The sequence below is a fragment of the Loxodonta africana genome, chromosome 19, assembly GCF_030014295.1.
Source record: "Loxodonta africana isolate mLoxAfr1 chromosome 19, mLoxAfr1.hap2, whole genome shotgun sequence".
Taxonomy (NCBI): Eukaryota; Metazoa; Chordata; class Mammalia; order Proboscidea; family Elephantidae; genus Loxodonta; species Loxodonta africana.
Genome location: NC_087360.1, coordinates 24,453,448 through 24,477,802, shown reverse-complemented (window position 1 = coordinate 24,477,802; position 24,355 = coordinate 24,453,448). Strand labels below are relative to the sequence as shown.

At 39.7% G+C, this 24,355-nt stretch overlaps 1 protein-coding gene across 3 annotated transcripts in view; it reads right to left on the bottom strand.

Moving 5' to 3' along the window:
• The window catches only part of PISD (phosphatidylserine decarboxylase), a 57,688-nt gene that overhangs the window by 19,613 nt on the left and 13,720 nt on the right, over window positions 1-24,355 (bottom strand). For 2 of the 3 annotated variants that reach the window (XM_064272447.1, XM_064272454.1), the window contains exons 2-3: window positions 18,000-18,079; window positions 6,460-6,635 (exon numbers count right to left, since the gene is read on the bottom strand). In XM_064272447.1, the coding sequence (XP_064128517.1) occupies window positions 6,460-6,635; window positions 18,000-18,079 (256 nt within the window). Of the gene's footprint in view, window positions 1-6,459; window positions 6,636-17,999; window positions 18,080-24,355 lie in introns of those variants that run through there. The other variant, XM_064272457.1, reaches the window with a different exon arrangement.

Genomic DNA, 24,355 nt, shown 5'->3' with positions numbered 1-24,355 from the left:
AGATCTCTTAAAAATAAGATGAAAACCTCAAAAGAAAAATACAGATATAAAAAGGCAATTCACACCAAAAAAGAAACATGAAAAGACACCTATCCAAAAGGTAAAAAAAAAAAGGAAATCTAAGCAAAATATCATTGTAAGCCCATCAGACAGGCAAAGCTTACAGACAACACTTGGTACCGAAAAGGCCACAAGCCCACAGCCACTGATTCCCAGTTCTTGTGGGAGCATAGGGGTGAGCTTTCTTGCGGGAATTTGGTAACACCAGACTCAGCAATCTCACTTTGAAAGCCTTACTCTAAAGGGAGACCAGAATAAGTACACGGAGGCCTATGTACTAGGAAGTGCACTGCAGAGTTCTTCAAGAGTAAATGTAAATATTGTGAGGACTAGTTCAAAACCGGCAATGTGATCTGTGGACACTAAACAACCATTAAAAATGGTCATGTAAAAGAATCTGTTGAACACAGACAGTGGGGAAAGGTTACAGATACATCTCTGGTTGCCCTTTTTCTTTTTAAAAAAGGTAATAAAAACACACTTTATCAACTCTTTTTTGTTTTTTTAAATATACATATGGACTTCCATTTCTCACCATGATGGATTTACCCTTCTACTGTGAACAAAGAACTGGATAAATTATGTTAACCTTTTCTCAGATAATGGACAACAAGGAGTTCAGGACTAATCCATGAGAGAAGGGAGATAAACAAGGTGAACCCCGTGAGCAGCCATCTAAGATACTCCATTGGTCGCACCCCTGTTGGAAGCAAGGAGAATGAAGAAAACTAAAGACACAGGAAAGACTGGTCCAGAGGACTAACAGACCACAACTACCGCAGCCTCCACCAGATTAAGTACAGCACAGCTGCATGGTGCACAGCTACCACCACCAACTGCTCTGACAGGGATCACAGTAGAGGATCCCAGACAGAGCTGGCGAAAAATGTAGAACAAAATTCTAACTCACAAAAAAAGACCAGACTTGCTGGCCTGACAGAGACTTGAGAAACTCTGAGAGTATGGCCTCCGGGTACCCTTTTAGCTCAGTAATGAAGTCATTCCTGAGGTTCGCCCTTCAGCCAAAGATTAGACAGGCCCATAAAATAAAAAAAAATAAAAAAAAATGAGACTAAAGGGACACACCAGCCAAGGGGCAAAGACTAGAAGGCAGGAAGGAAAGCTGGTAATAGGGAACCCAAGGTCAAGATGGGAGAGTGTTGACATGTCATGGGGTTGGTAACCAATGTCACAAAATAATATGTGTACTAATTGTTTAATGAGAAACTAGATTGTTCTGTAAACTTTTACCTAAAGTACAACAGTAAATTAAAAAAAAAAAAAAGATGAGCCCAACAATCACCCTGTATTTCAGCCTGGAGACCAAGGGACACAGAGAGGTCCCAGCCAGAGCAAGCTGTCTCACTAAGTTGAGGAGACAGAGTTTGAACAAGCTGAGGTAGCCAGATTCCTCAGGACAGAGAACCCGGAAGGAGGGAGCCATGCAGAAAAAGAGGTTCATAAGGATTCCTGGGTCTGTTGGTGAATACTAAACAGTGCATGTGTATGGTTAAATTCCATAAAGTAGACAAAGAAAAATCAGAGAGATGTAAGCTGAACAATTCCCAAATTCCCCACAAGGCTGGGAGACATTTGCATTTCAACCAACCAGAGTAGAAAGGCTTCCTTGAACACTAGGGGTATTCACTGGAGACCCCAAAAGGGTCACACCTCAGCACTAGGGCTAAACTAGTCCGGAGTAAAGGCTCCTCTAAACCTACCCCAAGTGCCGTTGAGTCAATCCGACTCATTGTGACCCTATAGGACAGAGTAGAACTGCCCCATAGAGTTTCCAAGAAGCACCTGGCAGATTCGAACTGCCCACCTACAGTTAGCAGCCATAGCACTTAACCACTATGCCACCAGGGTTTCCTAAACCTACCCTAGCAAAGCTTAAAAACAAGCCTAAAAAGATCAAGGTGATCCACAAATAAGTTAACTGCCTGCCAAAACAAATTCCAACTTTGAAGGAAAACAACAAAATCCAGCATTCACAATGTATTCAATCAGAAGTGCTAGACACATGAATAAACAAGAAAATGTGATCAATAACCTGGAAGGGAAAAAAAAAAAAAAAACAGTCAATAAAAATAGATCCAGAAATGACAAAAGACAGTAAAAATAAGAGAAAAGGATTCTGAGACAGTTATATAAGCAAGCACAATACGGTCAAAAATTTAAAGGAAAATATGAACATAATGAGAGAAATAGGAGATATATATGAACCACATGAAACCTCTAGAAATAAAAGGGAAGAAATGAAAATATCTACAAAAATGCTACTAGAGCTAGTAAGTGAATCTAGCAAGGACACAGGAACCCTCACATATTGCTAGTGGGAAAGCAAGATGGTACTGCCACTTTCAAAACTGGCAATTACTTATAAAATTAAATACACACTTACTATATGACCAAGTCATTGTACGGCTAGGTATTTATACAAGAGAAATGAAAAAAAAAAGTCCAAAGACCTGTACACAAAAATTCATATTGGCTTTATTCACAGTCATAAAAAACTGCAAACAACCCAAAAGTCAACTAAAGGTAAAAGATTAAAATGAAAAAAATAAAAAATTGTGGTATATCCATGCAATGAAATACTATTCAGCAACAAAGAATGAATTTCCAATAACATGCAATATGGATGAATCCCAAAAACACTACACTGAGTGAAATAAGTCACATAACTGTACATAATTTATATAAAATTCTTAAAAATTTATATAAAATATCTTAAAAAGATAAATCTATAGTGACAGAGAGGTAGTCCAGTTATTGCCTGGAACCACATGTGGACACTGACTACAAAGCATCATGAAGAAACCTTCCGGGGTGATAGAAACGTTCTCCATCTTTTATGTGGGGTGGACACAGGTGTATACATTTATCAAAACCCACTGGACTATAATTTAAGAAGTGTATATTTTGTCGTTTAAATGTATTTTAAAAAATTAAATCAACTTTGAGTAACAAAAAATATGTATGTATGGGGAAATTTTCTGGAAGGATAGACAAGAAACTGTTAAAAAGTATCTGCTTCTAGAATAGGATTAGCAGATGGGGGTAGGAGGCTTATTTTGATGGCAGAACTTCTTTACTATTTAAAGTTTTACACAATCATGTATTATTTAAAAGAAAAAAAAACTCATTTTATTAAAAATAAAAATTAACAATATATATACCTAAGCATAGCCAAAGCTTGGAAAGGCTATGTTCACCAAAATGTTAACTGTGATTTCTGGAAGGTGGTGGGATTATGGGTCATTTTGTTTTCTTCTTCAGATTTTGCAATGCTTTCTGATTTTTTTAAAGTGAATTCTAATTTTTGTAATTAGGAAACGACAAAACTATTTCCACCTGGGGAAAGTGAACACAGCTGCTTCTGACCGGGGACTTCACAACACTTTCCTTAGAAGAGGAGGGAGAGAAAGCCCTGCACAGGTTACTTTGTCACTAGTTACTGAATTTGACTAGGAGCAAACACGTAGGCTTCATTTTTACTCCGCCAATTGTATGAGCTTTTTGTCCATCATAAAAGGAACATAAATCTTAGAGCAGGCATAGATTTTAGAAACATCTTCTTAAACGTGCAGAAACAGAACCCAGAAACTTGAAACAACTTGCTGAAGGTCACAAGGGAGGGGGAGCCCAAAGCTCAAATCTCCTTATTCCCTGTCCAGTGTTCCTTCCTCACTGCAGTGGGAAGGTTACACCAACCCTCCATTCCCACCTCCTAGAAATCCTGAAAATGCTATTCAGTAAATAATAGCTGAGCTTAACTAGTAAAGAATGTCTGCCTTGAGCATAGTGCTCTTTTAAGAACTATCTATGTGGGATCAAACTGACAACAGCCACTCAAAAGATTAGATAAGAAACTCAGGGGGCTGAGAGTTTAAGTTAATGGGAGAGGAACAATTCTGAAAAGGAGGGTGAGAGTCGTTGCACAACCCTAAGAATGTAATCAATGCCACTGAACTGCACATGTAGAAATTGTTAAATTGGTGTATATTTGACTGTTTATACTCTCAACAACAAAAAAATAAAATGAATTAAAGTAAAAATGCTGCTTAGTAAAATACAATCATCCTATCACCTCAGCTGTACCACTGACCCCAGGGGCTCATCTTAGCAATAACTGCCAGTCTCGAAGCTCTGGAGATGCCAGATTTCATCTCAGGGACATCAAGGGACTGTATTCCAGCGAAATCACCACCAGAAATTATCTCTTGCCACTTAAACAGAGCCCTAAAGAGAGCCTTACAGCTCACCCGCCTGTGGTTCTCAAGTCTGTCTAGTCTTCAGAATCACTAGGGTGCATTTAAAAATAGATCTTGATAGTTCTTAAAATAGCAAAAACAAAGAATCTATCATCTTTAGGGTTCCCCAACAATTCTGACGATCACCAATATATCCCAACTCTCTTATTTTACATGAGATGACAGCTATTAGATAGGGCCAAGGGTTGGACTAGGACCCAGTGCCCCACTGCCTGCTCAGGACTCACCCTCTCACAAATCTCACAAACCTTTCCTCTTTCCTCTTTAAATCTTACAATGCCAACTCTGAGTCCAGGCCGTTTCCCCCTTACTAAAATGAAGTGTTAGAGAGTCCTACTTGGCAATCCAAAAGTCATCCTGTGGGCATTTAACTCAGCCAAAAAGAGTATCTAACTTAAGCCCAGTTCTTTATCAACAGGCACTCTAGGCCCCAGGCTATAGTAGGCCACTCAACCCCAGTGTCCTGTTACCGTCCAGGCCCTAGAACTACGGAAGTAATCAACCTTGTCCTCTTCAAAAACAATCATTTTCCCAATTATACATGGATATTTGGACACTAAAAAAACTACCGACACTGGCCTTTCATATACCTGTAATTTTGGAAGTAGCAGGTTTTTCTCTAAATTTAGAGTCTCTTGGGATATCTTTGAAATGGGGGGGGATACACTTCCTTAAAGTTGACAAGTCGTCATACTGTGAACCAGCCTGACAAATGACAGGTCAGAGAGAAGCCAACTTGGATCTAACTCTTGACAGGGTCATTCAATCATAGTCTCATGCCACCCGCTCTTACAAGTACTTTATAAGTCTGGTAGACAAGGATATATTGAGGGAGGAGAGTTATCAATTCCATGGGAAATAAACAGTACACCGTATTTTGAAAGCGTGACTCACATTATAAAAATTACCTCTCACCAAGAGGATTCTGAGATATATTGGCCTCAGGTAGGTTATTATAAAGTTAAAGGCATGTGAACAGGCCAAAGTGGACACATAGACACAAATGGGACAGAGAGACATCTTTTATGGTAACAGTCACATCTGCATCTGTATGGCCAGTTGACTAAGTGAGTTTTACATAACTGGTGGAAATGGAGTGAACTCCTTACTTTGGATTCTACTGGAGGAAACAGTCAAAGCAGGGCTTTGGATGAAGGCCTCTAATGTAGCATGTAATGCCCATGGTACCAAAGATGCCTGGACAAATTACAGTAGAGCTGGAAGTAACCTGAGAGTTGTGTTCCAGCCCAACTCATTCATGTTACAGTTAAAGACACCGAGAGCCAAACGTAAAACGACATGCCCAAGTTCACAGAGTACTGATGAACCATGATTGGGAAACCTTGGCCTCCTGATACCCTGACCTGTGTTTCCTACTAGACTGGACTCAGCTGAGCTGGATGAACGAAGTGGATAGAGACGCAACCTGAACATACCATTCCAAAATGCCATGAAGCCTCAATCCTCACCACCTCTTCTGCCCAGGCTATTGGGGCCTATCACAGGTCTTTTGATATTTCAGATTTTTCACTTGGTAAATTATGGATGAAGTGAAGCCAGTTTTCAAACTAACACCTTTATACTCCAATTCAACATTTACTGAATGTCCATTCTAGTCAGCCAACGTCCTGGGCCACAGGAAGCACAGATGAACAAGACAGTTATTACATGTCACACATGGTTCGAAAACTAGTTTGCCCTTATCATGTCAGTATGATGGAGGGGGGAGGTACATTTTGAGCAATAATGATAAAGGAATTTGATAACGTCAGCCTGGTTCCTGGTAAGTACAAATCCACATCACAAAGGTCCAACAGTTTCAGTTCAACGGCAGACCAGGAATGGCATGAATGGCCAAGATCCCAGCACCAATGTAAGGCGTGAACTCTGATGATTACAGCAGCAGGAAATCTTCATTGAGGGCCCTTGGGGAGATAGAATATGTTTGGGGACAGAAGGGAAGCCTGATGTGACACTTCCATATCTAGCCAAAACCCACTGGCAGCATGAGCTCCAAGAAGGCACATTTCGCTTTTTCAAACATTTCAACTTTGGGGCAATTTAAAAAGCAACAAACAGCTATTTTGGATGAGGACCTAAGGTGCCTCCACCTTATTCCTACCTCCCAGGAACCAGCAAGTTTGGGTGGTATCTCCAATCCCAGCTTCTCCAGCTCTCGTTCCCTGTAGTTCGCATACTGCCGGTACCCTGCATACCCGCTGCCTGTTACCAACAGAATGGGCAGGGGACGGAGCAGGTACAAGGCTCGGGTAGGGGCGGTGTGGACTTTTCTGGTATCTGTAATAAAAAAAACAGGAAAATTTTGAGCCTGGGGGGGATACGGGCAGGGAAGTCATGCAAACACCAACAGGAAGGCCAGGAAAAGCCAATGCATCTCAGCAGTCCTCAGTAAAGGTGGCCAGACCCTGAAGGGATTTAACAAGGCAGGTCTAGCCTTCTGAGGCATTACTAAGACCCTTCCCTCTCCAAATTCTATGAATAAATAAGGACAGGCATCTTTTCTGTGGAAAAGATGCACCTCAACTGCCCCATAGTTTCAGTCATAGAATTTAAGATTAAAACATTGAATCCCAAAGAAGGTAAGAAACTAATCAAGGCTGCCCAGTTGGCCACCAACAAGGTCAAGACTTAGCACCAGGTACCATTTCTCACTAGGGCTCGCTAATCCTGCTTTTACAATCCAGGCCCAATTCTGATTGGGCACTAATGTTCCGAAATGCAAAATCACATAAACTCTTACAACAACAATAAAAAGACAATCCAATTTAAAAATGGGCAAAGGATTTGAATAGACATTAGAGATACAAATAGCCAATAAGCACATAAAAAGCTGCTCAACATCATTAGGAAAATCTGAATCAAAACCAATAACAAGTATTTGCAAGGATATGGAGAAACTGGAACCCTTATTTCCTTGCTAGTGAGAATGTAAACTGGTCAGTCACTTTGGAAAATAGTTTGTTCCTCAAAAAGTTAAACACACAGTTACTATGATCAGCAATTCCAATTCTAGATATATACCCAAGAGAAATGAAAACAAATGTCCACAAAAAACTTGTGTACAAATATCCATGGCAGCATGATTCATAATAGCCAAAAAGTGGAAACAACCCCAGTGTCCATTAACTGACGAATGGATAAACAAAATGTCGGTATATTCATACAATGGAATAGTATTTCACAATAAAAAGGAATGACATGCTGATATATGCTACAATAAGAACCTTGGAAACATGTGAAAAAACCCAGTCACAAAAAACCACATATTGTATGATTCTATTTATACAAAGTGCCCAGAATAAGTAAATCTACAGAGACACAAAGTAGATTAGTGGTTGCCAGAGTCTAGGAGACAGAAATATGAGTGACTTCTAATGGGAAAGGTATTTTGGGGGGGGTGATAAAAGTATTCTAAAATGAGATAATGATGATGGCTGCATAACTCTGTGAACATACTAAAAATCACTGAATTGCACCCTTTAAAAGGGTAAATTTTATGCTATGTGAATTATATCTCAATAAAGCTGTTAACAAAAAAAAAATCTCAAAAGCTGAATTACCAATACCAAACCAAACCAAACCGGCTGGTGTCGAGTTGATTCTGACTCATATCAACCCTATAGGACAGAGCAGAACTGCCCCATAGGGGCCTAAGGAGTAGCTGGTGAATTCGAACTCCTGATCTTTCAATTAGCACTGTGCCATCAGGGCTCTGAATTACCAATAGCCTATGCAAAACTAAAAATAAACAGTATACCCTTGTACTGCCTTTAACTTGTTTTTTTCCTTTGTTGGTGTTGTTCTTGTTGTTGTTTTGTTTTGTTTTTTAGTATTGACAAAAGATTTTTATTAAGTAATACCTAGGGATCAACACGTGGAAACCCTGGTGGCATAGTGGTTAAGTGTTATGGCTACTAACCAAAGGGTTGGCAATTCGAATCTACTAGGCACTCCTTGGAAACTCTATGGGGCAGTTCTACTCTGTCCTATAGGGTTGCTATGAGTTGGAATCAACTCGATGGCACTGGGTTTGGTTTTGGTAGGGATCAACAGCTATGGAAGGGACGACTACACCTTCCTCTAGATTCTCCGTCAACTTTTTTTTTTTTTTTTCTTTTTCACATTTATTCACTTTCCAATACAAAATACAGTCTGCAACATGCAGGAAGGATGAATAGTTGCTCTTTCTCCCTTTAATCAAAGAGATTTACTTATAATAAACTGGAAGGAATTTCTTACCTCTCCTGGATAACCTTTTTTTTTCTTTACATATACTTTTTATTGTGGTGTTGATCACTTTTTTTTTTTTCCTTATTGTGCTTTAAGTGAAAATCTACAAATCAAGTCAGTCTCTCATACAAAAACTTATAGACACCTTGCTAGGTACTCCTAGCTAGTCTCCCCACAATGATACAGCACACTCCTTCTCTCCACCCTCTATTTCAGTGTCCATTCAACCAGCTCCTCTCCCCCTCTGCCTTTTCTTCTCACCTCCAGACAGGAGCTGCCCACAGAGTCTCATGTGTCTACTTGAGCCAAGAAACTCACTCCTCACCAGTATCATTTTCTATCCTATAGTCCAGTCCAATCCCTGTCTGAAGAGTTGGCTTTGGGAATGGTTCCAGTCTTGGGCTAGAAGGACCCCAGACCACGACCTCCCGGGTCCTTTTAGTCTCAGTCAGACCATTAAGTCTGGTCTTTTTATAAGAATTTGAGGTCTGCATCCCACTGCTTTCCTGCTCCATCAGGAATTCTCTGCTGTGTTCCCTCTTAGGACAGTCATCGGTTGTTGCTGGGCACCATCTAATTCTTCCGGTCCCAGGCTAATGTAGTCTCTGGTTTATGTGGCCCTTTCAGTCTCTTGGCCTCATATTTATCTTGTGTCTTTGGTGTTCTTCATACACCTTTGCTTCAGGTGGTTTCAGGCCAATTGACGCATCTTAGATGGCCACTTGCTACCACTTAAAATCCCAGACACCACTCACCAAACTGGGATGCAGAATATTTTCTTAATATATTTTGTTATGCCAATTGACCTAGATGTCCCCTGAAACCATGGTCCCAGGCCCCTCTCCCTGCTACTCTGGCCTTTGAAGCATTGGTTGTATTCGGGAAACTCCTTTGCTTTTGATTTAGTCCAGTTGTGCTGAGCTCTCCTGTATTATGTGTTGTATTTCCCTTCATTTAAAGTGTTCTTGTCTACTATCTAATAATGAATACTCCTCTCACTTCCTCCCGACCCTCATAACCATCAAAGAATATTTTCTTCTGTGTTTAAACTATTTCTTGAGTTCTTATAATAGTGGTCTCATACAAAATTTATCCTTGAGCAATTAACTAATTTCACTCAGCATAATGCCTTCCATATTCCTCACGTTATGAGATGTTTCACGGATTCATCACTGTTCTCAATCGTTGCACAGTATTCCATTGCGTGAATATACCATAATTTATTTATTCATTCATCCATTGATGGGCACCTTGGTTGCTTCCATCTTTTTGCTATTCTAAACAGTGCTGCAATAAACATGTGTGTGCATATATCTGTTCATGTAAAGGCTCTTATTTCTCTAGGATATATTCCAAGGAGTGGAATTCCTCGATCGTGTGGTACTTCGGTTTCTAGCTTTTTAAGGAAGCACCAAATCAATTTTCAAAGTAGTTGTACTATTTTACATTTCCACTAGCAGTATATAAGTGTTCCAGTCTCTCCACAACCTCTCCGACATTCATTACTTTGTGTTTTTTGGATTAATGCCAGCCTTGCTGGAGTGAGATGGTATCGCACTGTAGTTTTGATTTGCATTTCTCTAATGGCTAATGTCCATGAGCATTTCCTCATGTATGTCTTAACTACCTGAATGTCTTCTTTGGTGAAGTGCCTGTTCATATACTTTGTCCATTTTTTAATTGGGTTGTCTTTCTGTTGTTGAGTTTTTGCAGTACCATGTAGATTTTAGAGATCAGACGCCCATTGGAAATGTCATAGCCAAAAGCTTTTTCCCAGTCTGTAGGTAATCTTTTTACTCTCTTGGCGAAGTCTCTGGATGAGCATAGGCGTTTGATTTTTAGGAGTTCCCAGTTATCTAGCTTCTCTTCTGGTGTTTCTGCATTGTTAGTAATGTTTTGTATACTGTTTATGCCATGTATTAGGGCTCCTAGTGTTGTCCCTACTTTTTCTTCCACGATCTTAGATTCATCTTAGATTTTATATTTGGGTCTTTGATCCATTTATACTTTTTGTACATGGTGTGACGTATGGGTCTTTTTTCATTTTTCTGCAGATGGATATCCAGTTATGCCAGCACCATTTGTTAAAGAGACTCTTTCCCCCATTTAACAGAATTTGGGACTTTGTCAAATTATCAGCTGCTCATATGTGGATGGGTTTATGTCTGGATTCTCAATTATGCTCCATTGGTCTACATATCTGTTGTTCTAAATTTTTACAATGCTGAGTCTTCCTCAAGGTATGTTTTTCTACTTATGTAGGTCTCTTTTGGATTCCTGCAGTAGTGTCTTGTAGTTTTCTTTGTATAGGTTTTCTACGTCTCTGGTGCTAAGTATTTTATCTTCTTGGGGGCTATTGTAAATGGAACTGATTTTGTGATTTCCTCTTCGACATTCTCTTTGTTGGTACAGAGGAATCCAACTGATTTTTGTATGTTTATCTTGTATCCTTATTCTCTACTGAGCTCTCCTATTAGTTTTGTTAGTTTTCTTGAGGATTCTTTAGGGTTTTCTGCATATAAGACCATATCATCTCCAAATAGAGTTACTTTTACCTCTTCCTTACCAATCTGGATGCCCTTTCTTTCTTTAGCTAGCCTAACTGCTCTGGCTAGGACCTCCAGCACAATGCTGAATAAGAGTGGTGCTAAAGGGCATCCTTGTCTGGATCCTGTTCTCAACAGGAATGCTTTCAGACTCTCTCCATTTAGGATGATGTTGACTGTTGGCTTCGTATAAATACCCTTTATTATGTTGAGGAATGTTCCTTCTACTCCTGTTTCGCTGAGAGTTTTTATCATGATAGGTGTTGGACTTTGTCAAATGCCTTTTGTGCATCAACTGATAAAATCATGTGGTTCTTTTATTTATATGATGTATTATATTGATTGTTTCTCTAATACTGGACCATCCCTGCATACCCACTTGGTCATCGTGAATAATATTTTTGATATGTTGTTGAATTCTGTTGGCTACAATTTGTGGAGGATTTTTGCATCTAAAGTCATGAGGGATATAGGTCTGTAATTTTTTTTTTTTTTTTTTTTTGCGGTATCTTTACCTGGTTTTAGTATCAGGGTTATGCTGGCTTCATAGAATGAGTTTGGGAGTATTCCATCCTTTTCTATGCTCTGAAATACCTTTAGTAGTAGTGGTGTTAACTCTTCTCTGAAAGTTTGACAGAACTCTCCAGTGAAGCTGTCAGGGCCAGGGCTTTTTTGTTGTTGGGAGTTTTTTAATTACCTTTTCAATCGCTCCTCTTGTTATGGGTTTATTTAGTTGTTCTACCTCTGTTTGTGTTTTGTTTTTTTTTTTACCTCTGTGTTAGTTTAGGTAGGTAGTGTGTTTCTAGAAATTTGTCCATTTCCTCTAGGTTTTCAAATTTGTTAGAGTACAGTTTTTCATAGTAATCTGATATGATTCTTTTAATTTCAGTCGGGTGTGTTGTAATATCACACATCTCATTTCTTATTTGGGTTATTTGCTTCCTCTCCTGTTTTTCTTTTGTCAGTCTGGCCAATGGTTTATCGGTTTGTTAATTTTTTCAAAGAACCAGCTTTTGGTCTTGTTAACTCTTTCAACTGTTTTTCTATTCTCTATTTCATTTAATTCTGCTCTAATTTTTATTATTTGCTTTCTTCTAATGCGTGAGGGTTTCTTTTGTTGCTCTCTATTTGTTCAAGTTGTAGAGATACTTCTTTGATTTTGGCCCTTTCTTCTTTTTGGATGTGCGCATTTATTGATATAAATCGACCTCTGAACACTGCTTTAACTATGTCCCAAAGGTTCTGATAGGAAGTGTTTTCATTGAATTTCTTTATTCCGTCCTCAATTTCTTCTATAACCCAGTAGTTTTTGAGCAAGGTGTTGTTCAGTTTCCATGTGTTTGATTTCTTATCCTTGCTTTTTCTGTTATTGATTTCTACTTTTACGGCTTTCTGGTCAGAAAAGATGCTTTGTAATATTTCAGTGTTTTGGATTCTGCTAAGACTTGCTTTATGACCTAATGTGTGGTCTATTCTACAGACTGTTCCACATGCACTAGAAAAGAAAGTATACCTGGCTGCTGCTGGGTGAGTGTTCTGTATATGTCTATGAGGTCAAGTTGGTTAACTGTGGCATTTAGATCTTTCTTGTTTTTACTGAGCTTCTTTCTGGATGTTCTGTCCTTCACTGAAAGCGGTGGGTTAAAGTTGCCTACTATTATTGTGGAGTTGTCTATCTCGCTTTTCAATGCTCTTAACGTGTTTTATGTATCTTGAAGCCCTGTCATTGGGTGCGTAAATATTTAATATTGTTATATCCTCCTTGTATATTGTCCTTCCTTATCCTTGTGGTGGATTTAACTTTAAAATCTATCCTGTCAGAGATTAATATTGCCACTCCTGCTTTTTTTTATTGCTGTTTACTTCATATATTTTTTTCCATCCTTTGAGTTTTAGTTTGTGTATTTAAGTCTTAGATGTGTCTGTTGTAGGCAGCACCTAGACAGATCATGTTTTTTTATCCATTGTGCCACTGTCTCTTTACTGGTGCATTTAGTCATTTACATTCAGTGTTGATTATGGCTAGGTATGAGTTTAGTGCTGTCATTTTGATGTCTTTTTTTGCATGTTGTTGACATTTTTTTCCCCACTTAATTTTTTGTGCTGAGTAGTTTTTCTTTATATATTGTCTTTTCTTCTTTTTCACTGTTGCTGATTTTATTTTTACTGAGTATTTATGTTTTTCTTGTATGTTATTTTGATGTATATGATTGTTAGTCACTTTTGTGGTTACCTTAATATTTATCCCTATTTTTCTAAGCTTAAACCAAACTTTTATCTGTTTGTATAGCCTTGACTTCCTCCCCAGATGAAAGATCTATGACTACATTTTCCAGACCCTCTTTATTGATTTATGTTGTCATATTTTTCATAATGACATTGCTGTTTCCCTGTTTTGAGCATTTTTTTATCTTGATTTAGTTTTGTGATTTCCCTATCTGGGTTGATATCTGGTTGCTCTGTCCTGTGTTCTAATCTTGGGTTGTTATCTGATGTTATTGATTTTCTAACCAGAGAACTCCCTTTAGTATTTCTTGTAGTTTTGGTTTGGTTTTTGCAAATTCCCTAAAGTTCCGTTTATCTGGAAATGTCCTAATTTCGCCTTCATATTTCAGAGACAGTTTTGCTGGATATATGATTCTTGGCTGGCAATTTTTTTTCCTTCAATGCTTTATATATGTCATTCCATTGCCTTCTTGCCTTCATGATTTCTGCCAAGTAGTCTGAGCTTATTCTTATAGACTCTACTCTGCAGGTGACTTTTTGTTTATTCCTGGTCACTCTTAAAATTTTGTCTTTATCTTTGGTTTTGGCATGTTTGATTATAGTATGTCTTGGTGACATTTTTGAGATCTACCTTATGTGGGGTTCGATGAGCATCTTGAATAGGTATCTTCTCATCTTTCACAATATCAGGGGAGCTTTCTGCCAACAAATCTTCAACAATTCTCTCTGTATTTTCTGTTTTTCCTCCCTGTCCTGATACTCCAGTCACTCATAGGTTATTTCTTTTGATAGAGTCCCAGATGATTCTTAGTGTTTCTTCATTTTTTTTTTAATTCTTTTATCTGATTTTTCTTTGAATATATTGGTGCAAAGTATTTTATCTTCAATCTCACTAATTCTGGATTCCATTTCTTCAATTCTGCTCCTCTGACTCTACTGAGTTATCTAATTCTGAAATTTTATTTTTAATATTCTGAACTGCTGATTGCTGTTTCTCTATGGATTCTTGCAGCCTATTAAATTTGTCATTATTGTCTTGAATAACCTTCTTAATTTCCTCAACTGCTTTATCTGTGTGTTCCTTGGATTTTCTGCATTTTGCCTGATCTACTTCTCAACCTCTTGAACAGTTCTGTATATTAATCTTTTGTATTCTACCTCTGGTAATTCCAAGAAAATCTCTTTGTCCAGAAGTTTCCTTCAGTCTTTGTTTTGAGAGTTCGTTGAAGCAACTGTGGTCCACTTCTTTATATGACTTGATATTGACCGTTGTCTCTGAACCATCTATAAGTTATTGTATTGATCTATTTTATGTTTGCTTACTGTGTCCTAGCTTCTTGCTGTGTTTTGTTTTGATATACTCAAATAGGCTGCTTGAGAGAGCTAGCTTGATTATTTGTGCCTTTGAAGCTCTAACATCCTGTCATCTGGTGGCTAGAGCTGTTGCTGGGCATATGAGCCTAGGAGTTCATTCACTTTTCTTGTATGGATTCAACTCAGGTGTCCAGGTAGTCAGTCACCAAGTATGTGGTGCAGGCTCTCTCCTACAGTCTTAGAGGAGCAGGAGTGTTTGGTGTAGGCATAGGTATCGTTGCAGCAGAGGGTCAAGCTCTGAGCAAGGCAGGGGGTTGACAACCATTCCCCAAGTGTCTGTGAGGAAAGCACATCCTTGTTTCCTAGAGTGCACAATTGGGTGGGTTCTGCAGCCAGACCATGGGCAGCCAATGCTTTTGGCTATAAGGGCTGGGAGGCACCACTTATCCTTGGATCCCTGATGCAGGTGGCTAACTGGTGTGGGTGACGCCACCAGTCCTCAGGCCCCTGATTCAGGTAGGTGTGGACCCTGCTTAACATGCAGAGCAGTGTCAAATGTCGAAAACCCACCTTTCCCCTGCACAGCTGCAACAGCTGAAGTCAGATCTCAGGCACATACACTGTTAGTCTGCCAACAACACCTAAGTTGCTAAAATTGGCCCAAGGTCCATGCAGGGGTGAAAGGCATTCAAAGTTTGTGGACCACTGGTGCCTGGACAGGAGCCGCTTCTGCCCTGAGTTCCCAACTTAGGGGAGCCAAACAGTTATTTTTCCCCCATGTGTTAATTTGTTCCCTCTGCAAGGCCAGCAGAATGGCTCAGGGCACGCAGCAGGATCTATCTCAGGCCCTTGGAAGTTGACAGCCACTGAAACTGGATTGGGGGCTAGGGCAGAGGGAGGAGGGATCAGATAAATGGCAAAGTTCTTTAGCAGTAAATTACATACAAGCACTTATCTTTTCCCGAGAGCGCTGGTCTTTGCTGACTCTGGAGGAGTGAGCAGACTCTGTGCAGCTCACTCTCTCTCCCTGAGGAAACGTCCCAAATGCTACCACCAGCTCCGCCGTGGTCATGCCAAGGGATCATGCCTGAGGGTCACTGGTTCCCACAGAGTTAGGTCCTGCAACTCCTCACTGCTTCTGAGCCATCTCTCCCTCCCTCTGCCACTCAGTCCGATTTCCTAACTTTGCCTTTGATGTTCAGGGCTCCTAGCTTGTCATATATATAATCGATTCACTGGTTTTTTCACGTTTTTGTTGTAAGAGGGATCACTGGAAGCATCTGACTACTCTGCCATCTTGGCCCTGCCTCCTGCTGTTTCTTTTTTTTTTTTTAATGAGCAAGTATAAATGTCATTAATTTTTTCCACCTTCTCATTATCCCAAATGAACCCTTGTTGTTGTTCTTGTGTGTCATTGAGTCGATACAGACTCATAGCAAGCGTATAGGACAGAGTAGAACTGCCCCATAGGGTTTCCAAGGCTAATCTTTACTGAAGCAGACTGCCATGTCTTTTCTTTCACAGAGCCACTGGGTGGGTTTAAACTATAGACCTTTCGGTTAGCAGCAGAGCACTTAACCACTATACCACCAGGGCTCCTTAACAAACCCTTACTAGTTAACAACTAAATACTGTACCAGAAAGACATGTCAAAAAGCCGAAAACATTTTTTTTCTCTTTCTGAAATACTTGATGATGAGAGAACTATTGTACTCTGGTCCTCTCTTCAAGCTACAGTCTCCTCCTGTTGCCTTCTCAAAGGCTTATTTTACGCCTCCAAAGGCAGTCATGTGTTGAGAGTGCCCTTCTCTCCTTACCACCTCCCCGCTGATTTGTCACTTTATACCTTTCATGGTTGAATTAGTTTATGTTTGGAATTTTTTTGATGATGTCATGTTTTTTTCACTAATGGAATGCATGCTGAATCATGGACTGTTGGCAACTTTTTGTTATGTATGATGGATTTTTATAAATATTACATGGGACAACATATGTCCCAGTGGACACCTTCTCAGAATCTTCCCCACTTTCTGGCACTTATCAGAACCACTGAACAGGAAGTACATCACGAACATGCACTTACACTGCTTTGAGCCATAAAATATCTCACTCACTTGAATAACACTGAATCCCGGAAACCTCACCTTCCCAATAACACACATGAAATAGTAAATAAACTTTCAAGCCTTATTTCACTTTTTGGGAGCCAAAAGGCAAAAAACGCAAAGGGTACCTATGGGGACCGTTGAGCAGGAAGTATATCACAAACAAACCTTATCTCACTGTACAGGTGCCCAAAGACATCAAAGTTTTGCAAAAGCACTCTCCAGGATGCATCCACTCCAGAAATGCCTCCCAACACTCAAATGTGGCACTGAATAACTTCCTTGTTTTTTTACATAGTTATGGAAGTCTCCACCCAGACACCAGTGTATACTAAAGTGGTTCTAATACCTTCCAATACACCTTCAGGGACAGAAAAAGTACTTGGTACCAAGAGGTACCCGTGAGCACTAAAGGGTTATAAAAGCACAGTGGCCACTTTTCTACAAATCCAGGGTCATGGATTCACTCCTGAGGCTCTCCTCCATCTTTTATGCTATTCCTACTTGTTCCAGCATACAATTCCTAATTAAGGACTTGTGGTAAACTTATTGTTTTTGTTCTCCTTAACTACCTACTTTTATTCCCAAGGTGCTCTTATAGGGCAGTTAAAAAAAATAGCCTTTGGAGTTTGTTCTATAAACCTTCATCTAAAGTACAATAAAAAAGAAAAAATAGCTTTTGGTATGGTAGAACAAAAAGGGATACTTAGATAATACACAGACAATATACATTTTTGTAGCTGTTCAAACAGCTGCTTACAAGTTCAAATAAATTCATAATCCTCAGGGTTGGTGAGGGTGTGAGCAGTATGAGCATAAGTTGTGACAGCTCTCTCTGAAGAGCATTTTGTTCTAAATATCAAGGTGTAAAATTCACATACCTTTGGCCCAGCAAGTCTATCTCTACAAATTTATCATGAAGATGCACAAAGATATGTCACTAAAGAACTGTCCATAGTAGAAAAAGACTAGAAACTAACATCTAGCACCAATGGTACAGTCATACAGTGGAATACTATGCAGCCATTTTAAAAATGATGAGGTAGAGTAATAGATAATTCTCGAGTGATAACCATTTTCCAGACACTCAAAGCACTTTACCCGCGCTATTTCATTTAATTCTAACAACAATCCTATGAAATAGGAGCTATGTTTATTTCAATTTACAGATGAGCAAACTGAGGCAGAGAGGGCCAGTACCATCTCCAGCTGCTACTTACCTGTGCGAAAGGCTCTGAGAGGCAGCTTCCTTAAGGATTGTAGAACATGGCTCAGGGCAGTATTTTCACAGTGAAGGTGGCTATAACCAAGCAAAAAAAAGCCATTAAATATTTTTCTTAAAATTTAATAAAAACACGGGTGGGACAATTGGGAAAATCTGAATACAGTATATAGATAACAGTATTGTACCAAGGTCAACCTCCTGGTTTTGACAAATGTACTGTGGTTATATAAGAAAAAGTCCTTGTAGGAAAAAGCCTGAAATACTTAAAGGGCTGAAGTCCTTAAAGGTAAAAGGGTATCAAGTCTGCAACTTGCTCTCAAGTGTTTCAGGAAAAAAATACACATACACACACATACACAGACACATATGGAAAGAGAATAATAAAGCAAATATGATTAACTGGTGGGGAATTTGAGTAAAAAGTATTTTGGGAATTGTATACACTGTCTTTATAACTTTCCTGGAAATCTGAACGTATTTCGAAATAATTTTTTTTTCTTAAGCACAAGATCAGGAAAATGAGAGTTCTTGCACAAAGCCTTGTGTTTCTATATCACAAAAGAAGGGCTTTACATAGACTTGTAAACATCTGAACCCTAACTAGTAAACAAATCTAATATTTCGATGGCTGAAACTTTTACCAATTTAAATATCTGTACTGGAAAAAAAAAATGTTAGGATATTCTAATCTACTTCAAGTCTTGTAGGCTCAAATGGTTTAGAATTTTTTTAATTATCTTTTGTGGGATTCCTAATTTGACGGAGTGAAGAGGTTTCATGGGTTCTGAAAGTCTGTTTCTCTTTTTCTGTCATCTTCACCTGGGGACATCAGGTTTCTCCCCAGTGGTCAATAAATGACTGTGCCAACAAGTAATCATTAAAGAATTTTTAATTAACAATTGGTTTGTCTCTTAATCAAGAGCAAACATCTCACTTTCATTTCGGATAAAATCAGTTTCCCCAAATATTGACCTGAAATCTAAAGTGTTTATTTTTTCCTTGGAGTACTTTTATGAAAGAATTTATTATAAATGTCTAAATGGATTACTTTTATGAAATAAAAAAAACTGTATTTAGGACTTTCATACAATATTTACATTCATGGATATTTAGCCAGTATGTCGTATATAGATACTCTATAAACATGATCAGATTTAGGTTCATTTTTTCATATGAAATTTCCTTGACTTAAAAAGCCCCTTACAGCATGGTGCTAACGTGGCTAATGTGATGAGTCTGGTCCTCCTATAGGCAAACTAGATTTGTGTGGAGAAAAACCATCTTGCCATCGTAAAAATGGTGTGGAGGTGGAATCTGACATCCTCTAACTTCACAAGGAAAGAGAATCAAGAACAATCACCCAAGGCTGATTCCTATGAAGCGGAAGTCAGACATGCCTCCTCTCTGCTCCATCTCTACCAATTATGACACCAATTATCCCTTCCGTGGCACTCTCTACTTTTCTGTTAGGTTCAACAGTTCACTGTGATGGCCACATAGAACTCACAAACAATATTCACCACTATGGGGTTTATTAGGGAAGTAACAGGTTACAATTCAGGTTCAGGAATGCAGTTCCTCTGTCAGGACAGACTCTTCTAGCCGTGCCCACTGGCATGCCCTGTTGGCCCTCGGCCTCTGCCCTGCTTGGGCAAGTGTTACAAAGCTTTTAGCTCTGCCAATAAGTGCCCTGAGGCACCCCACTCTGCCAGTAATCCCTAGCCCAAAGGCTCTCAGCTCTAGCGCCCTAAGTCGGCAAACCTAGCTCCACCAAGTGACCAGAGGCTCCCTACTCTGCCAGCAAGCCTCCTGCCCGAAGGCACTCAGCTTTTTCGCTCCATGGGCCGGGAAGCCCGCTGTACCATCTCCTGACAGTCTCTTCTGCCACTGTTTTTCTGCTACTGCTTCTCACAGTCTTCAGTGTTACAGTGCTCTCTCGGTCTCGGTCTCCTGATTCCAGGAGATTCTTAGCACAGGGACCTTCCACTCTTGGCCCTTCTTTCTTGGTGGAGGTGAGATCCCCTCTCTGTTCTGGAATTGCCTCTCTTCTAAGCCTAGTGGGATGGCAAAACTGACCAATCCCCTTGATGAACCACAATTACCTTATTTGCACAGTCCCACCCAATCACTTGGATGGGAGTTACAAGACCACAGAAAGGTCACATAAAAGCAATCCATCACACTGCAACCATGAAAATCACCACCCCTAAGGTGCAGTGGTTAAAAGCTTGGCTGCCAACCAAGAGGTCAGCAGTTCGAATCCACCAGCCACCCCTTGGAAACCCTATGGGCAGCTCTACTCTGTCCTATAGGGTTGCTACAAGTCGAAATCGACTTGACAGCAACAGGTTTTTTTTTTTTTTTAAGGCCATATAGATGTGTAGCTACTAACACAAAGAAGTACATTTCAGTATATGAGTGTACTTTCAGCATTGAACAATGCACATCTCTTAGACCAAATACTCCCGCTACAAAAGCTGAAAGTCTAAAACCTGATTTCCAAACAGAATTAGAGGAGAAAGCATAAAAACTGACTAAATTAGGGTTCACTGAAGTGTTCTGTATGTCACTGTATTGTGTGTTCCAGAATGCTGAACCCCCATTACTGGATTTTTTTTTTTTTTATCCTACTTTAGGTGTAAGTTTACAGCACACGTTAATTTCTCATAAAAAAATTAATACACATATTGTTATGTGACCTTAGTTGTTAGCCCTATAATGTGACAGCACACTCCCCCTTTCCACTCCAGGTTTCCTGTGTCCATCCAACCAGCTCCTGTTCCTTTCTGCTTCTCATCCTGCCTCCAGACAGGAGCAGCCCGTTTGGTCTCGTCCACCTGCTTCAACTAAGAAGCACGCTCTTCACAAGTATTTTTTTTTTATGTTTTATAGTCCAGTCTGGAAACCCTGGTGGCACAGTGGTTAAGAGCTACAGCTGCTAACCAAAAGGTTGGCAGTTCGAATCCACCAGGCGCTTCTTGGAAACCCTACGTGGCAGTTCTACTCTATCCTATAGGGTCCCTGTGAGTCGGAATCGACTCGATGGCAGTGGGTTTTTTTGGGGTATAGTCCAGTCTAATGTTTGTCTGAAGAGTTGGCTTCAGGAATGATTTTAGTTCTCAGTCAACAGAGCATCCAGGGGACATGTCTTCGAGGGTTCCTCCAGTCTTATTCACACAATTCAGTCTGGTCTTTTCACATGAACTTGAGTTCTACAACAGACTTTTCTCCTGCTTTATCAGGGACTCTCTGTTGTGTTCCCTGTCAGGGCAGTCACTGGTGGTAGCAGGGCACCACCCAATTCTTTTGATCTCAGGCTGATGGAGTATCTGGTTTATGTGACCCTTTTGTTTCTTGTATCTTTGGTGTTCTTTGTTCTCCTTTGCTCCTGGTGGATTGGGACCAATTGATGCATCTCAGATGGCTGCTAGCAAGCTTTTAATACCCCAGACGCTACTCACCAAAGAGGGATGCAAAACACTTTTTGTTAACAGACTTTGTTATGCCAGTTGACCTAGATGTCCCCCAAAACCATGATCCCCAGGCCCTAACCCCTGCTACTCTGTCCCTCAAAGTGTTTGTGTTCATGAAACTCCTTAGTTTTTGGTTTAGTCCAGTTGTGCTGACTTCCCCTGTATTGTGTGTTGTTCTTCCCTTCGCCTAAGATAATTTCTGTCTACTGTCTAGTTAGTGAATTCCCCTCTCCCTCCCTCCGCACCCTCATAACCATCAAAGAATGTTTTCTTCTGTGTTTAAACTTTTACTTGAGTTCTTTTAATAGTGGTCTCAATACAATATTTGTCCTCTTGCAACTGAATCATTTCAGCATAATGCCTTCCAGATTCATCCATGTTGTGAGATGTTTTGCGGATTCATTACTGTTCTTTATCGTTGGGTAGTATTCCATTGTGTGTATGTAACATAATTTGTTTATCCATTTGTCTGTTGATGGGCATCTAGGCTGTTTCCATTTTTTGCTATCGTGAACAGTGCTGCAATGAACATGGATGTTGATGTATCTACCCGTATAATGGCTTTTATTTCTCTAGGATGTATTCCAAGGAGTGGGATTGTTGGACTGTGTGGTACTTCTATTTCTAGCTTTTTAAGGCAGCGCCAAATCAATCTCCAAAGTGGATTACCATTTTACATTCCTACCAGCAGTGTGTAAGGGTTCCAGTCTCTCCACAACCTCTCCAACATCTATTATTGTGCTTTTTGTAGATTAGTGTTAGCCTTGTTGGAGTGAGATGGTATCTCATTTTAGTTTTAATTTGTATTTTTCTAATGGCTAATGATCATGAGCATTTCCTCATGTATCTGTTAGCCGCCTGAATGTCTTCTTTGGTGAAATGTCTGTTCATATCCTTTGCCCATTTTTTAATTGGGTTATTTTGTCTTTTTGTTGTTGAGGTTTTGCAGTATCTTGTAGATTTTAGAGATCACACCCTGATTGGATATGTCATAGCCAAAAATCTTTTCCCACTCTGTAGGTTGCCTTTCTACTCCTCCGGTGAAATCTTTTGATGAGCATAAGTGTTTGATTTTTAGGAGCTTCCATTTATCTAGTTTCTCTTCTGTTGTTTGTCAATTGTCAGTTATGGTTTGTATTCCGTTTATGCCATGTATTAGGGCTCCTAGCATTGACCCTATTTTGTCTTCCATGATCTTTATCATTTTAGATTTTATATTTAGGTCTTTGATCCATTTTGAGTTAGTTTTTGTACATGATGTGAGGTATGGGTCTTGTTTCATTTTTTTTGCAGATGGATATCCAGTTATGGCAGCACCATTTGTTAAAGAGTGGATCATTTCTTGACTGCTCAGCAGCATATGACACAGTTTGCTGGTTGGTTCTTTCTGACCTCTCTCTCATCCTCTGATCCTCACTCATGCTTCCTGCCACTCCTTGTTGTTATTGTTAGGTGCTGTTGCATTGTCTCTGACCCATAGTGACCCTATGTACAACAGAACGAAACACTCCCCGGTCCTGCACGGTCCTCATAACTGTTGTTATGCCTGAGCACATTGCTGCAGCCACTGTGTCAGTCCATCTTGCTGAGGGTCTTCCTCTTTTTCACTGACCTTCTACTTTACCAAGTATGATGTCCTTTTTTCAGGGACTGGTCCCTCCTGATAACATGTTCAAAGTATGTGAGATGAAGTCTCGACATCCTTGCTTCTAATGACCATTCCAGCTATATTTCTTCCAAGACAGACTTGTTCGTTATTCTGGCAGTCCACAGTATATTATTCAATACTCTTCAACGACACCATAATTCAAAGGCATCAATTCTTCTTCCTTATTCATTGTCTAGTTTTCACATGCATGTGAGGTGGATTGAAAACTCTAGGGCTTGGGTCAGGGGCACCTTAGTCCTTAAAGTGACATTTTTGCTTTTTAACACTCTAAAGAGGTCTTTTGCAGTAAAATTTCCCAATGCAATGTGTCATTTGATTTCTTGACTGCTGTTTCCATGGGTGTTGATTGTGGATCCAAGTAAAATGAAATCCTTGACAACTTAATCTTTTCTCCATTTATCATGATGTTGCTTACTGGTCCAGTTGTGAAGATTTTTGTTTTCCTTATATTGAGGAGTAATCCATACTGAAGGCTATGGTCTTTGATTTTCATCAGTAAGTGCTTCAAGTCCTCTTCACTTTCAGCAAGAAGGGTTGTGTCATCTTCATACTGCAGGTTGTTAATGAGTCTTCCTCCACTTCTGATGCTGTGTTCTTCTTCACATAGTCCACCTTCTCGGATTATTTTCTCAGTATACAGATTGAATAAGTATGGTGAAAGGATACAACACATTTCTTGACTTTAAACCATGTAGTATCCCCTCATTCTGTTCAAACGGCTGCCTCTTGGTCTAAGTACAGATTCCTCACAAGCACAACTAAGTGTTCTGGAACTCCCGTTCTTGGCAATGTTATCCATAATTTGTTACAATCCACAGAGTCAAATGCCTTTCCATAGTCAATAAAAATACAGGTAAATTTCTCCCTGGTATTGTCTGCTTTCAGCCAAGACCCATCTGCCATCAGCAAAGATATCCTTCCTCTTTTGAACTGGGTTGAGTTCTCCAGCAGTTCCCTGTCAATGTACCGCTATAACTGCTTTTGAATGATCTTCAGCAAAATTTGACTTGTTCAATAATTTCTGCATTCAGATGGATCACCTTTCTTTGGAATGGGCACAAATATGGATCTCTTTCAGTCAATTGGCCAGGTAGCTGTCTTCCAAATTTCTTGGCATAAACAAGAGAGTGCTTCCAGCACTGCACCCATTTGTTGAAACATCTCAATTGGTATTCCATCAATTTCTGAAGCCTTGCTGCTCGCCAATGC